The following is a 16,872-nucleotide window of genomic DNA, read 5'->3' on the forward strand; positions in this document are numbered from 1 at the left end:
TAAGACACTGATGAAAGAAATTAAAGATGATACCAGCAGATGGAGAGACATACCATGTTCTTGGATTGGAAGAATCAATATTGTGAAAATGACTATACTACACAAAGCAATCTACAGATTCAATGCAATCCCTATCAAATTACCAATGGCATTTTTACAGAACTAGAACAAAAAATCTTAAAATTTGTATGGAGACACAAAAGACCCCAAATAGCCAAAGCAGTCTTGAGGGAAAAAAATGGAGCTGGAGGAATCAGACTCCCTTACTTCAGACTACACTGCAAAGCTACAGTAATCAAGACAATATGGTAGTGGCACAAAAACAGAAATACAGATCAATGGAACAGGATAGAAAGCCCAGAGATAAACCCACACACCTATGGTCAACTAATCTGTGACAAAGGAGGCAAGGATATAGAATGGAGAAAAGACAGTCTCTTCAATAAGTGGTGCTGGGAAAACTGGACAGCTACATGTAAAAGAATGAAATTAGAACACTCCCTAACACCATACACAAAAATAAACTCAAAATGGATCTGAGACCGAAATGTAAGACCAGACACTGTAAAACTCTTAGAGGAAAACATAGGAAGAACACTCTTTGACATAAATCACAGCAAGATCTTTTTTGATCCACCTCCTAGAGTAATGGAAATAAAAACAAAAATAAACAAACGGGACCTAATGAAACTTAAAAGCTTTTGCACAACAAAGGAAACTATAAACAAGACGAAAAGACAACCCTCAGAATGGGAGAAATATTTGGAAATGAATCAACAGACAAATGATTAGTCTCCAAAATATATAAACAGCTCATGCAGCTCAATATTAAAAAAACAAACAACCCAATCCAAAGATGGGCAGAAGACCTAAATAGACAGCTCTCCAAAGAAGACATACAGATGGCCAAGAAGCACATGAAAAGCTGCTCAACATCACTAGTTATTAGAGAGATGCAAATCAGAACTACAATGAGGTATCACCTCACACCAGTTAGAATGGGCATCATCAGAAAATCTACAAACAACAAATGCTGGAGAGGGTGTGGAGAAAAGGGAACCCTCTTTCACATTTGGTGGGAATGTAAATTGATACAGCCACTATGGAGAACAGTATGGAGGTTCCTTAAAGAACTAAAAATAGAATTACCATATGATCCAGCAATCCCACTACTGGGCATATACCCAGAGAAAACCATAATTCAAAAAGACACATGCACCCCAATGTTCATTGCAGCACTATCAACAATAGCCAGGTGATGGAAGCAACCTAAATGCCCATCGACAGACAAATGGATAAAGAAGTTGTGGTACATATATACAATGGAATATTACTCAGGCATGAAAAGGAACGACACTGGGTCATTTGTTGAGACATGGATGGGTCTAGAGACTGTCATACAGAATGAAGTAAGTCAGAAAGAGAAAAACAAGTATCTATTAACACATATATGTGGAACCTAGAAAATGGTACAGATGAACCGGTTTGCAGAGCAGAAATTGAGACACAGATGTAGAGAGCAAACGTATGGACACCAAGGGCAGAAAGTGGTGGGGGTGGTGTGGTGGTGTGATGAATTGGGAGATTGGGATTGACACGTATACACTGATGTATGTAAAATGGTTGACTAATAAGAAAAAGAATTTTGAAAAAAATAATATAAAATAAAATAAAGTCAGTTCTCAATGTGTTAAGAAAAGTCTCACTGGGGCAGAGAAATGGTGCATCTGACCCTTATATGTCTTTGTCAAGGGACATTTTTGGGACCTGGGAGTAGCAATCCATACTGTGCTGCTTCCAAGGATTTCTTTGAGTCAATATGTGGATGGTGTAATAGGAAGAGCACTGGACAGGGAGTCAGATAGACCTAAATTCTCATCCAGGATCTGTTTCTAACTAGTTGGAGAGTAGGCAAGAATATCTAACATCTCTCGGCCTCAATTTTCCAGATCTATAAAATAAAATTCCAGATCTCTAAAAGAGAGTAACTTCTATGATTCTCTGTGGCTCAAATGTTGACTTTCTTGTAAAAAAATTTTTTTTCTGGTGCTTTACTCCATGCCAGGCAATATTATCAGAGCTTTGTACTCACTTAGCTCTCTCAAAAATTTTATGAGGAAACTGAGGACTAGAGAAAATAGATCATTTGCCGAAGGTCATATAGTAAATGGTAAAACCAAGGGTTGAGCCCTGGAAGTTGATTGACTTCCAAGTGCATGCTCTGAACCCCAGCGTCATGCTGCCTCATTGTCCTTGGGCTCCAGGGTGCAGGCACTGTCTTAGGCTCCACAGGGTGTATAAAAATGGATGTGACAGGTCTTAAGTAGCTTATGATCTTGAAGAATAAAATAGGTCTGGATTATGACAGTCAAGGAGACTATTAGACCCCTTTCCCACCAAAACACGTTTAGAGTATGAGAAGCTTAGCGTCAATCCCATCACATAAACTGACCTTGGAGTCTAAATACAATTCACTCAATGAGACACAGGTTCAGATGGCAGAGTGGCTCTGATGACTGCACCATAAAGCATCCCATCTTCCCTCCCACCCCACTGAGCAGCCACGGCTAGAAGGCCTGGTGGATGGTCCCTGAATCTCCCAGAACCTCAGTGGAAGCTTTTCTTGCCATTTCTATCCCCTGCCACAGCAGACCACTGACTCCAGAACCAGGGGGAGTCCACAGAGGCACAAGGAAAAGAATTATGGAGCTGAAGCACGGCCAGAAGGAAGTCTTTGGATCAAGGTGGCCAGATTTTAAGCAGCGGCATCAACAGCACCCTCTCTCGGAAAAGCATGATAGGCTCTAAGAAGGAGCTTCATTCTACAAGTCAAACGTGAGGCAAACTTTGACATTAACAGAAAATAATTCTTATGAAATTATTCGCTGGGTTGACTTATACCAAATTATAGTGTATTCTGATCATTAGGTTTGCCAAGAAACTCTAGAAGAATAGGTGAACAAGTCCTCTTCCCAATATGCCAATACTGGAACAGTGGGGGAATAAATTTCTAATACCTTAAGTCTGGGGATAACTGAAGGTCAAAACGTAAGGGCGCAAGATGTTTTTGTTTCAATCATTTACAGTAGAAACCTTTATAAAATGCTTTTGTAAGACACGCTTCCCTGCCTTGGTTCACTCCTGGTCTCAGTCAGGCAGGGTCCCTTTCTGATTAGCTACTGGTGAAAGCAGTTGCAGGCATCATCTAACTAGTTTTCCTGTCTCCATTATCCTTCCTCTTCAATCCATCCTTCCGACCGTTTCTGGCTATTTTCTTAAAATAAAGTTTGGATCATGCTGTTCCTTTCCTCAAGAATCATCAGTGGCTCCCTGTGGAATAAAGTCAAGCTTCTGTATCAACACATTCAAACACCTGAACCTGCTGTCGCTCCATCGGCTCCTCTTGCAGCCGGATCTTCCTTGTTCACGTCTAGTAATACCAGACAGCTGGTTCATCCAGCCTGCACTTTTGATAGTTCTCTGCTCTGCTAGCGCTGCTCCCCCAGCCCATCTTCCTTCTTCCATGGAAATCCCTGTCATCCCTCCTCCATAAGGTCTTTCCCAGTCCCTCTGCTCATAACCCATCAACTTCTTTCTCTGAGCCCTCGTAGATGCTGCTGGCCCCTTGTGGCATGTACTTCATTCTGCCCTGTGCTATGATTAAGTTGTTTGTGTCTCTCTGTACTGAAAAGCAAGACCTATTTAATTTATCTTTGGGTCTGGATGGCATTTTGCATTTGTAGTTCTGCATTAATAAAAGCATAAACTGATAAATGTGTTGAATGGGTGACAATGAGGAAAATAATAATAGATTCCATCATTGAATACCTCCTATGTGCTGGGTGCTAGGGGAAGTGTTATAAGTGTATTTCTTCATTTATCCTCAAAGCAGGACTATGTGGTAGGTGCCATTATTATCTCTGTTTTACAATCAAGGAAACTGGGGCTAAGGCAAATGTGTCTGAGGCACATGGCTGGTGAGTATGGGGGCTGGATTGGAGGCCAGGCTGTGTTGGCTCCTGCAGCTGAAATCTCATGTGAACCACCTGGCCCTCCACTGAGCGTTCAGATAAAACCAAGGAGAAACAGAAAGCTCTGCTTCTATGGTGGGCATTTACCCAGCAATCCCTGTCTAAGTATCTTTCTTTGCCCTGAGGTCTCCCCGCTTTATCATTGCTCCAATCTCTTCCCTGAACGTTATCAGTGGTGGGAGGAGAAGGTGGACCCCCTGGGGACATGACAACAGCCCCTGGCTGTCAGAGCCCTAGGGTACAAGGAGAGAGGCTTTGTTCAGTTCTGACCTCTCAGGGGCTTGCAGAGTGACGAGTGGGGCTTCTGCAGTGACCCCAGAAGACTCTGGGGGCACCACGACTGATCTCCCCTCCCCACCCTCCCTCTCCAGCCAGACCTTAGACTCAAAGATAGAGAAGGCTGTTCAACTCTGAAAGTTCAACAAACAGGTGTTAATGTCAGAGGCTCTGGGGCTTTCAGAATAGTAAATAAGAAATGCCCCAGAAAAGTGTAGCCATCCCAGCTTGGGTCAAAGGGAGGAAAAATGGAAGCCTGGGGTGGGTCTTCTTTTTAGTGGCTGCAGTAACCTTGGACAGGTTACTTAATGTTCCTGAAACACATTTTCCTCATTTGTGAAACTGAGATAGTCATTTCTACATAATGTGCTAATGGGAGATTAAATGAGCTAATGTCTGTAAAGAGCTTAGCATAATGCCCAGGACAGAGTAAACACCGATATGTTTTGGATCTTCCTTTCCCACAACAATGCCAGCTGCACAGGAGTAAAACAGTTTGCTCAGTGGACCGTGAGCTCCCTGTGAGCAATGTTCCCTCCTCAGAGACCAAGTAGGGTTGTGAGGTCTGAAGTGAAAGCAACAGGCTGCACACTGGCCTGACCTGCATCTGTAGGAGGTCCAGGCTTCCATTCTTTGTATAGTTCAAGCTTTGTCCTTACACACTCCACTAGAGGGACTGTGGTTACTCTTTTGCTGACCTCTGGGGGGCGCTGGCTCTTTCTATCCTCTGCTCTCTGAAGGTCAGCATCACCAAGGTCAACACACTCTCCAACTTGGCTTAAAGGGTTTGGGAAGCCATTTGTTTCCGGAACTGGAAAGAGGACATAATTCCAGCATCCAGCTGAAACAGGTGGGGCTGTTTCAGAAGCCTTGGGTGGATCAAATCTGCACAGACCTCCAGGGAGCACTTGATAGGCTTCCTGGGCTCAGGAGGTCTGGTGGGCTAAGGTCTCCAAGCACTGGGGCCTCCAAGATCCTTGAAGATGCTATAGGTTCAGGAGGAACTGTCAGGGTTGGTTTCTGAGGCCCCAGGCTTCCGGCTGCGCAGGGACCCCAAGGCTCAGGGAAAGTAGCTGGAAATGCTCCTGGGACATGAGTTGGGGGGGGCAGGGATTGGCAAAGGGGGTACTAACTGCAGGTGATGATGGTGGTTTTGCCAAAAGGACCTTTTCCAGGGATTGAGTGTAAGAGCAGGGAGATTAAGCAAGGCCGTATAGGTCTGGTGAAACAATAGGATGAATTTTAGAGATTCTGGAACTTCAACAGATTTGTCTTTCAGTTCAGGAGAATCAATAAGGATAGAGTTGGTGGTTTATAGCAGGGTTTGTCAAATTTAATATACATTCAAATCCTCTGGAGTTCTTCTTAAAATGCAAATTCTGATCCAGTAGTTCTAGGGTGGAGCAGAGATTTTGCATTTCTAACAAGCTCCCAGGTGATGCTGTTGCTGCCAGGCTAGGAATTACACTTTGAGTAGCAAAGATTTAGAAGACCTGACTGGGCCAGGTTTCTGTGTTCCAAGAGAGATTAAGTACAAATGTATTGATATCAAGACTATTTGGGGGATTTCAGGGAAGAGAGCAGGTGTCTGAAGTCAAGAAAGGGAACTTCTGAGCATCAAGGAGATTGGAAGAGGCAAAGTTCTAAAGCCAGGGAAGGTTAGGAGAGACTTGCTTCATCAGTGGGCCCTGGGCTCCCAGGACTTGTGTTTCTGCCAGAGTGTTGAGTATTTGCTTTGGCGGGAACCTAACAGGTCTTCTGGTTCAGCCCTGCGTGATCTAGAAAAGGAGAAAAGAGTGAGTTGTCCAAAGTTACACAGCCATTTAGTGGCTAGGCATTGAAGGACCTTGTATGCAGGCTCGGTAGTTCGCAGTTCTTCTTGTTGATGATGTAGAGCCGTGAAAATATTTAAGCAAAGGTATTTCAGAACAGTTCTCTGGTGGAGGTTGAGAGGACCCCGTGGAATTAGGAATTCAGGAGACTACTTAGAGGCTTTTGTTCTAGGACAAGCAAGAGATGACCAGGGTCTGAGCTGTAGCCATGTACATAGAGAGGGGCAAAAATATTTGAGAGACACTTAAAAGAGAGAATTAATAAGTTTTAGAGATTAATTTTTTTTGTAGAGGTTGAAGGAAGAGGAGGAATCAAGGATGATCTCCAGTGTGTGTGGGTTAGGCCAAAGGGTGAATAAATCATGAATGCTCCCTGTCTTCTGCCCAAGTAAAAAGTAGAGGAAAAGAAGGGGCCTGGGTGAGGGCATGAGCAAGGAGACAGTTGAGTATGAGGAGGCCAGACATCCATCCTGAAGTCAGATAGATCGAATTGCCTCTGAGCACCTAATGTTTGTATCCAGCATCTCCAGTGCTGCTGGGTCATCTACAAAGTGACAAACGTTCCTCCTAATTCCCCAGGATTCAAATTGAATGTCACCATCTCAGAGAGACCTTCCCTGACTGCTTACATTGTTCCCTTACCCCATACTGATTCCCTATCACTGCATCTGCCATGTTCCTTCACAGCAGTTACCATGTTTGGTAATTTGTATTTACCTGTTTATGTTCTGATTTATTATGTGACTCCCCACTAGTCATTAGGCACTTTAAGGTTGAAGACTATATTTTGTTCCTTATTATATATCTAGCACAGTGAGTGTCAAACAGGACACTCGTGTAATATTTGTTGAGTGAATCAAAGACTGTGTGGTATGGCTGAAGCACCTGGAGATGTTTATTCTAGAGAAGAAGCCATTCGAAGGACCTCACTTCTTAATTCTATCCTTGAAGTTTCACAGAACAACTCTGTTTCCCCTTTTTTTAATATTTAAAAACTTGCACTGTGTGGCCACCCGGAGAGACTTAGGAAGCCACAGGAAATGGATCGCATCTTCATCACTCCAGGGTTGTCTCTCCGTGACTGGACCAGACAGGCTTGGGAGGTCATCACAGGAGGTGTCCAAGTGGAAAGTGGGCCTTGTGTGTGGTGCATGGGGGGGGTATCTTTAAGCATTGGATTGGATGTTAGATCATATGACCTCTGGGGTCCCTTTAAAACCTGAGACTCCATGATTCCATATTTTCTGATCAGACCTTTGGGTACCTAACAGGTTCAGTCTGCTTTGATTTCTTTTCTTTTTTAGAACTTGGAGGGAAAATGTATTTGTTCTCTTTAACTTTTCTTTTTTTTTTTGGCTGCACCGCTCGGCTTGTGGGGTATTAGTTCCCCAACCAGGGATTGAACCCGGGCCCTCCACCAGGGAATTCCCTCATTTGCTTTTGATTAAGTAGATTTTAGACAAGATTGGGTGTGTTCAGGGTGATATGGTCATAGACAAATTAGGTAGATTTTAAAAGTCAGGACGGGGTGTTTATTCTTTAGCTCCAAATTGCAAAGGAATCCCCTAATCAACTGTCTAGGCTTGCTGACTGATTGGCAATGTGAGGTCAATAAATACTGTGTGACCTAGTGAGTTCTGGAAAGTGACCAATGGGTCAGTCACCAGACTTGGTATGCTGGTCAGCATTTCTGAATGTGATAAGATTTCATCAGTGCCCAAGGGGAACTCAACTACCTGATTTAATGCTATCTTGATCAGTGGCAGAAAAAATAAAATAAAATAGTAATCATCCTTTAAGGTTGTGATTTGGTTTTAGCTGTTGCCCTATAGAGGAAGAGTCTTCATCAGTGTCTGTAGCCTTGTGGTTTTCACTGAGGGCTGTATAGATCTGTCTGTATCCAGGACATCTTTATATTTAAGCCAGTAGAAAGAGATTTTAGACTTATCCTCCCAATGCATCTGTTCTAGAAAAGGAAAGTGTGGTGGATAGTTTACTTAGCTTACTGCTGCCATAAACACTACCAATCTCAAGACTAACTCCTCTTCCCTGACGAAGTTGATCTTAGGTGGAATGGGGCTGCAGGGCTAAAACTTGGAGAGCACTGAGTAACTATGTGCTATCAGTAATTTATTCCACACCCCTTCCCCCCACCTCACTGACCCTCAAATATCTATTTTAACAATTCTTTGTCTAGGAAGCCTTCCATTCCCCACTTCCTGCACATTCTCCACCTCAGATTAGATTAGGTACTGTTGCTATGTACTTCCATAGAACTTTGTGCTTCCCCATCACGCTGAATTGTAATTGCTTTTAATATCATTTATCTTCCCTTCTAGACTATAAATTCTGTGAATATGGAGATTATGTCTATTTTATTTTCACTGTATTTCTACTAAAACCTTGTATGTGCCTGACACATGGAAGTTGCTTAGTACATATTTGATAAATAGGTGAGTGGACGTATGGATGGATGGATGGATGGATGGATGGATAGATTGAAGGATTAGTACCTCCCCACTACAGTCAAATGCCTAATAGATTTGGTCATTCTTAAAATTAGGATGGGCTCTTTTGTTTTCAAATGAGGAGAACAGTGTTCTCTTTTCAAGAAGTAACTGTGAACGTTAGATTAGTCAAGAGTTCAAGTATCTTAGAAATACTCTTACCTGAGGCATAGTCCCTTCGCGGAACACTTGGAGGTGCTTTGACTTTCAGCCTGTAAATAGCAAATTAGACAACTGGTCAGTGAGTAGGACAACTGTTGTCAAGGTCCATGATATAAGCATGTTTAGAGATAATGGATAGATAACTAGTAGAATAATAGCTTCTTTTGGACTCATCACATTGAAAGACTAAACGTACTGTAAACATAGCGAAGCCATTAGTCAGCGGTTTCCCACCTCTCCCCATCTCCCCGGTGTGGCTGTGACTCGACAAAAGTGAAGTTGGGAGTTGAAAGGGCTCCGAGAGGCCAGAATACATGTAAGCGCTGAGCTCAGAGGTTCAAGGAAGGTAAATGTTGATTGGTTGATAGGAAGGGAAGAGAAGATGAACTCTATTTTAACAAATAATTTAATAAACGCTTTAAATAATAGTAAACAATTAGCTATAATCAACAGTTTAGCTGTAGGTGGGACTGAAATTATTTTTGTACTATTGAAAAAATGCCAAATAAGTGAGCAGTGAGTGTCTCCAGGTTGGGGATTGTGATATTTAGATTAGAAGTTGAACTGTTTCAAGCGCTCTCAAAACTGCTATCTTTATGCACGTATAAAATGTTCTGAAAATGCACAATGCTTCCCCACTCATTAAAAGGAGAAAACTAAAATTACATTTCAAAAATGTATCCGTTTTTAGGCTTTTTACAAGTTCTGACAACACTTTCTCTTTCATTATTTGAAATGTGTAAGGTTTATAGTAAATTATTATTTTTAATAATAGTTACCCATTTTATTTAAGAATGATTTGCTTAGTGAAATTTAAAATATATATAAATAAACCTATATAAAACTCAGTAGCCTTCACATACTAAAATATTACATCTCTTTATATGAGCAGTGTATAAGGTAACCATTACATACAAAACATATTTCATTTTTGGGGAAAAAAAGCAGTACAGAAAATCACGTTTGATTACAAAAAACAAGCCTTATAAACCAGAACTGTAATGTTGCAAAACTAACAATATTTATATTTGCCTAGAAATTCTGCTTCTTGTTTCACCAAAGGCTCTCCTGTTTGTTATTTCATTTAATTCTCAGCAAGCCAGCAGGGCGAGGTCTATCATTAGACCTATGATGAGGTCCAGAGAGAGATTGTCCAAGGTGATGAAGGGGAGAAAAACAAAAACAAAAGTGTATCTGGTGCGAGATCTGTTCATGGAACATTAAGATTTCAAAAAACACAAACCAACTATTACTTGTTATTGCCTTCCTTTCAAAAAAGAAAAGAAAGGGTATTTTAATACCCCCAAATGTGTGAAGGTCATCATCTCAGAATAAAGGACAGATTCAAGAGATTACCGTTGTTCACTGAACACCGACCAGGAATAAGAGGTGTGGTTTGGGCCTCACTGAGCAGCCGGCAGCTGCATGCCAACCCCCAACACTTCAAGGTCATTATTTTCTCGTTTGGCCATGAACCAGTGACAACTCTGTTCTGCTCTTCTGTTAGGAAACCAGTGTGCTCAACTGTGCTTCCTCCTTTCAAGGTGGCACCTGTTGCTTGGTTACGAGTGAGAGCTTAACATCGGGGCACTTAGACCCAAAGGGCCATTGACTTCACCCAGGGTAAAGACTGTGGCAGCCATATTTCCCAAGCTGAGAAGAAAACATGGTTTGTCAAGTAAAAGTGCATTTAGGGATAATGGGCAGAATGAAGTAGAAATTATATGGAAAAATTTGAGCTCCATGGCTTCTGTTAAGTATGACTGGCCATGGAATAAAGAGACATTTTATACAAAGACTTCATATTATTGAAAGAATTGGTGTATTGTAAAATTGGCAACTGTGGGATAATTAATCTAGAATTGCTAGTAATTGAAACAATGACTAGCAGGGTTCTCTCATTTCAATGAGATTCTATATATATCAGAAATAAGAAATGAAAATAATCACACACCTCTCCCCATCATAGGACAGAACATGAAGACAGATTCTTCTCCTGCATGAGGTGACCACTGCCCCACAAGCAGAAGACCATTTTAACTATTTTATGGTGATCAGTTATACATATTGAAACTCGTTTACATTTTATAGCCTAAAAACACCACAAAAAGTGATTTCTTGCTCTTTTTTTAAATTTTATTTATTTTTTGGCTGCATTGGGTCTTCACTGCTGCGTGTGAGCTTTCTCTAGTTGTGGCGAACAGGGGCTACTCTTCTTTGCTGTATGCAGGCTTCTCATTGTGGTGGTTGCAAAACACAGACTCTAGGCGCGCAGGCTTCAGTAATTGCAACACACGGGCTTCAGTAGCTGCAGCACACAGGCTCTAGGGCACAGGCTCAGTAGTTGTGGCGCACGGGCTTAGTTGCTCTGCGGCATGTGGGATCTTCCCAGACCAGGGCTCGAACTCGTTTCCCCTGCATTGGCAGGCAGATTCTTAACCACTGCTCCACTAGGGAAGTCCCTGATTTCTTACTCTTAAGTTTAGCAAAGACCAAAAATGAAAAAAAAAAAAAAAAAAAGATACTCTGTTCTGAAGGCACAAGGAAATGAACTTTTATCCGGTATTGGTGGTACAAAATTTTTGGACAGCAATTTGGCAATATCAAGCAAAATTTCAAGGGCACAAATCCTTCTACCCAGAAGCTAGAAATTTCAGTTCAGGAATTTAGCTTTCTGGTACATTCAAAGTCTGCAAAGGATATTTATTGAAGTATTATTTGTGACAGGTAAACTAAAAGAAATGGCCACAAAATTTTGATAGATATTATCAAATTGGCCCCCAAAATGTATGTTTAAACTCCTACTCCCACTTTAAAAAATGTCCATCAATATGTAGCTGGTTAAATTAATGATAATACATTTATAGTAGACTATTAATTATCTGTTTAAAAGGTATATGGTGGGCTTCCCTGCTGGCACAGCGGTTGAGAATCTGCCTGCCAATGCAGGGTTCAAGCTCTGGTCCAGGAAGATCCCACGTACTGCGGAGCAACTAAGCCCATGCGGCACAACTTCTGAGCCTGTGCTCTAGAGCCCATGAGCCACAGTTCCTGAGCCCGCGAGCCACAACTACTGAAGCCCACGTGCCTAGAGCCCGTGCTCCGCAACAAGAGAAGCCACCGCAATGAGAAGCCCATGCACCACAACGAAGAGTAGCCCCACTCGCCATAACTAGAGAAAGCCCGTGAGCAGCATGAAGACCTAAAGCAGCCAAAAATAAATAAATAAATAAACTTAAAAAAAAAGGTGTATCGTTATTTTTACATACTAACAAAGAAAGATGTCCGTGATTTAGCATTAATTAAAACCAACAAAGCAAGTTGGTAGAATGTGTATGTGGTATGATGCCACTCATGATGAAAATGTATGTACTATATCTATGTCAATGTGTGTATGTGAGTATGTAAGCATACACATATAGATATATAAACCAAATTCACTCATGCTGTGTCCATTTCTGGGGAGTGGGTTAGGGTGGGGATAGGAGAAAGTGAGAGATTTTGACTTTGTACAATTCTGAACTCTTTGATTTTTTTTTTCCTGGTGGATCTGTATTACTTTCATAAAAACAAAAACAAAAAAGCCTTAAACAAAATCTTAACAGAATACCATTTCCCCTTTCCTCTTGACTTAGATTTTGTGTAGCAAATGCTGGTATGTACAATGTACAATTTCTATTCTCTAAAAAGCAACAAAAAGAACCTTAGGGGCTTGTGTGTGTGTCTGTGTGTGCAGGAAGGTTTAGAATTCTAACTTGCCCTCTCCAAGTGCCAATTGAAAACACCATTTTAAGGCCATAATTGAAAAAGCAGAAATCAAAATATGGAAACAGTTATGGCATCCTAAAGAAGTCAGGCTGTGTTCTTGCAACTTCTCTTTTGGACTTCTCCAAGTGTGTCCTAGTGACCCTTAGCTAAGTGGTCAGAGAAGCTGATTGTCCTGCTTCTATAAAGTTCTCTTTTGATGTTTGCCAGGCACCTTGCGTGGCATAGCTCAGCTTTCCAGCAGTGAGAGAGAAAAGCAAGGTGCCTGAGTACCACCCACTCATTCACCATGTTTCCTGAATGTGGGTCTGACCACCATGACTCTAGCCATGAGTAAGAAAGTGTCACATGCCAAAGAGGTTGCAACTCATCACTCAGGTAACAGGGAAGTTTTGTGTTCTTCCACTTAGTGCAGGCTGACATAAGATGTTATTTACATAAATAAGTGCTCACATAGTGCTATGGCATCTAACTTACTTTTTGATCTTGTTCATTATTCCACCTTCATTGTTCTTCATATCATGGACCATTTTTTGAAGCTGCCTGTAAGAAATGAAATTAAACATAAAATATTAACAACTAGGTTGATTTTTTTAAAAGTCTTCTCTCCTTCTTGAGTATAAAAAAAAAAGAGAGAGAGAAAAAAACCTTACCATAAACCCCCAAACAGCATGAATTATATTGTATTTCATTAAGTTGACCATTTTCTACTTGAGCAGAAGGAAGGTGTGACTGATTCTATAAGGAGTGTGGTCACTGGACCATGCCCTGACCCGTTGAAGTCTGGGTCAGTCTCAGGCTGTAAGAGGAATTCTGATTCTCAGATCAGAACAGAATGCCTGTTCTGAGGAGACATGTGAGCTATCATAAGCCTCACTTTTTATCACTTATTGTCCTCGGAGCATCAACATTGCAAGGATGCAGCTACCTTGAAGGACACAGTATAGACAGAAATCAGCCTCAAGATTTTTTTTTCTTGGTTAACTTTACTAGGTAGAATCTGCAAAATTGCACAAATATCTGAAACTTCTGCAGAACAAAAAGTAATATGCACAAAATCGAAAGATAAATGCCATGCTGGAAGAAATATTTGCAACACATAATAATAAAAACTACATGTTTTGATTAACAAAGAAATCTTACAACTCAGTAAAAAAAAGTTTAAAAATGTGGTAGGAAAATGAGCAAAAGATGTGAATGCAGAGCTAACAGAAAAAAAATACCAGTGGCCAACAGACCAATGAAAAGTTATTTAACATCACTTATATTTAAAGAAATCTAAATGGAAACAATGAGATATCATGTTCTACCTATCAGATGGGCAAAACTTAATAAACATAATAATCCCCAGGGTTGACAAGTATATGAGAATACAGATATTCTTGGGAATATAAATTATTACAATCAATATGTGTCAAAATGTAAAACCACTATGCCTTTTGACCTGGAAATTCCACTGCTAGGAATTTACCTTATGAACATAGTCACAAACTATACAAACATTATACATATCAGCATGTTTATTCCAGAATTATGTGTAATAACCCTAATCCTTCCTGCCTTTCCCACTAAAAACACCTGGGAACTACCTAAATGCCCATTTATCATTAAAAGGGAACTAGTTAAATACACGTTGATAAAACCATAAATGGAATACCACAGACCTTAAAGAAATACATCTATATTGCTGATATGTAAAAATACTTGAGATATTAAGTTAAATGAAAATGGAGGATGAGGAGAAAGAAAAGAAAGAAGGAAAATTCAGAATATGCATATATTTTTTTGTGGGAAAAAAAAGACATACATACATGTGTGCTGATATGGGCATAACTTTTTAGAAGGATATGCAAGAAGTTGTTAAATGGTTTTCAAAGCTAATTGTAATTAGAAAAGTTTCCAAATTAGAAAAAGGGTCAGAGTATAGGACCATGTTTTGTTTTCTTCATAATGATTTTCTAACTTAAAATATATCTAAATAAAATTTCACATGGTTCTGCCTTGAAAGAGTAACATATTTGAATTTACCTTCCAGGCAAGCTTTTCCTCTGTTCTGAGAAAACTATTTCATTGGGCCCTTTAGTTAATGAAATGTAAACTTGTATATAGCCATTGTTCTAGAAGAAAATGGACTTTTTCCATTAAAAAATGCAGATTTTTCTCACTTTGGGAGCTAAGCCCTCTGTTAGCTAATATGAAGAGTGGTGCATAATTAGGCTTAGCATAGGTCTAGGAAACCCCATTGATTGGAATTGGAATCTGGGAGAACTAGTCTCTTGGACTATGTATGGATTTATGACTCAGATGCTGCAAAGTTTTTCGGTGTAGGGATGGAGCAGTTGAGAGGATGAGAGGACAGCTTGTCAGAGGAGCTCCGCCTGGCCTGGCCTGTTTGCGTCCTCCACTAAGTGTTCATCTCAGGCTAACTCTCCTGTGCTGATGTTCTGCTGTAGTTGTTTCCTGAGGGCCACTGGGCATCAAGGAAATGGCGGGAGATTTATTGCATAAGTGATAGACATTCCCTCTCTCAACAACCTTGGGAAAAGGGAGATTGTCATACAAGAAGTGGGAACTTAGACTGGGGATTTGGGGGAGCTCTTTTCCCTTCTAGGTCTAATCACTGTGAGGACCTGGAGACCTGAAGAGCAGAGACAAACCTGAGGGGTTTTCAATGGTGGGGAAATGGAGGGGTGGGGAGGTAGCCCTGAACCTGAGACTGGGTCTGGGCCTCTGCGTTGAGAAGAGCCATCCACAACGCCATCAGTAGCCATTTTCAACGAGATAATTCTCTTTATTGTCCCTGAATCTTCAGTAGTATCCTGTCAGGATCTGCAGCCCAGCCTTGGTTGGGCTGTGGGGAAGAGTGTGTCCCATTGGCACGGAGCGGTGGAGTGCAGAGGGAGAACAGGCTGGAGAGTGGAGTAGAAAGAGAAGAGAGACTTCTTTCAGGACATCCTTAAGACTGCATCTTGGGGAATCATTTACATAACTGGGGGACCCACTGAGGGGCCCAAGTTCAGATATGGGAAGGTCAGTGCAAGTCATAATTTGGGTAACAAAGGAAATGAGGCCACATCTTATATCGCTAGTTAGGGAGGCTGGGCACGTGTGAGAGCTCAGCAAAGCACCAGGCTCAGCGGCAGAGAGAGAAGGATGGATGAGAGAGAAGAGGACCAACTGGCCCATCAGAGACACACGGAGGGTCCTTCAAACTGGACTCTTGTGTTACCTCAGAACCATACAGTATTCTAGAATTTGTTCACGTACATCCTGTGCAAACCCCTTTCTCCTTTAGTGGAGGAACTATAGAGAATCTGTGAGATAGAGGAATGAGTGAAAATGAAAAATAGGAGGTCTGGGAGTAGAGAGGAAGTGAGATTGAGAGAGAGGTTGAAATGGATTGATTGGAAAGAACTTGAATAATTTCAAGTGGAGAGCAGAGGGCACCTCTGGTTATAAGCTGACTGTAACTGAGTGGAAAGTCTTTAGCCTAAGTTAATGACTAAAGGGGTAAAAGGCCAAAATGATCCAGAGTGAAGGATCCTATCAGAGGTCTGTCAAGAGTGGGACACAGGCAGAGTAATAGGGAGCCAGAGGCTGATTTGCATACGTGACTTTGCTGTAGACGTAGACAAACAGATGTTACAAATAGTTGCAAAAAAGTTTGATGTAATTTTGTCATTTGTTCAACTTGGTAGCTGATGCTTCTTGGCATTTCCTAATTACTTTTAATTATAGATTATTAAAATAATTATAACCTATAACTATAGTAAATCGTTGAATTTTTCTCCTCCCTCTGCGTCTCATTCACACAAATCCTGAAGTCCACAGACTGCTCAGTTACAGCTGCCAAACTTAGGTTACCTTATAAGTGTCCCCCAAACCAAGAAAATGTGGTAATGCTCTCAGCTCATTCTGTCAACTCTTCATACACTGTGTGATGCACAGCTTTTGCTGCCCTCCAGTATCTTCTGCTCCATTTTGGAGCACAATTTTTCCTCTACCACAACTTGAAGGATATGCAATAGCAAAGAAATGTGCAACTGGACTGTTTCAGGAGAGGATGCTCTCGAGCTGAACATCAGTTGTTTCACCGTGATAAGTTGTGTGTGGGTGAAAATAGGTAAGGCATAAAAAAGCTGCACTTTGATTATTCCTTTCTGAGATATCCTTCCATGGTTGGGAGAATGAATAATAAGATCACAATGTTCTAATTTTTTAAATTGTGAAGAGACAGCCATGTGTATGTAACAAAATAAAACAAAGGACATAGCTTATCTAGTACACATTTTAAAACAG

At 41.1% G+C, this 16,872-nt stretch overlaps 1 protein-coding gene across 1 annotated transcript in view; it reads right to left on the reverse strand.

Annotated features, from left to right (window-relative positions):
* BLNK (B cell linker) overlaps positions 1 to 16,872 on the reverse strand; it is a 76,677-nt gene that overhangs the window by 40,716 nt on the left and 19,089 nt on the right. The window contains exons 2-3 of the mRNA XM_022569225.2: positions 13,051 to 13,116; positions 8,809 to 8,858 (exon numbers count right to left, since the gene is read on the reverse strand). Coding sequence (XP_022424933.1) covers positions 8,809 to 8,858; positions 13,051 to 13,116 — 116 coding nt within the window. The remainder of the gene's footprint in view (positions 1 to 8,808; positions 8,859 to 13,050; positions 13,117 to 16,872) is intronic.

The sequence above is a fragment of the Delphinapterus leucas genome, chromosome 16, assembly GCF_059928025.1.
Source record: "Delphinapterus leucas isolate spDelLeu-1000000601 "Yukka" chromosome 16, BTC_Dleu_Yukka2, whole genome shotgun sequence".
NCBI lineage: Eukaryota > Metazoa > Chordata > Mammalia > Artiodactyla > Monodontidae > Delphinapterus > Delphinapterus leucas.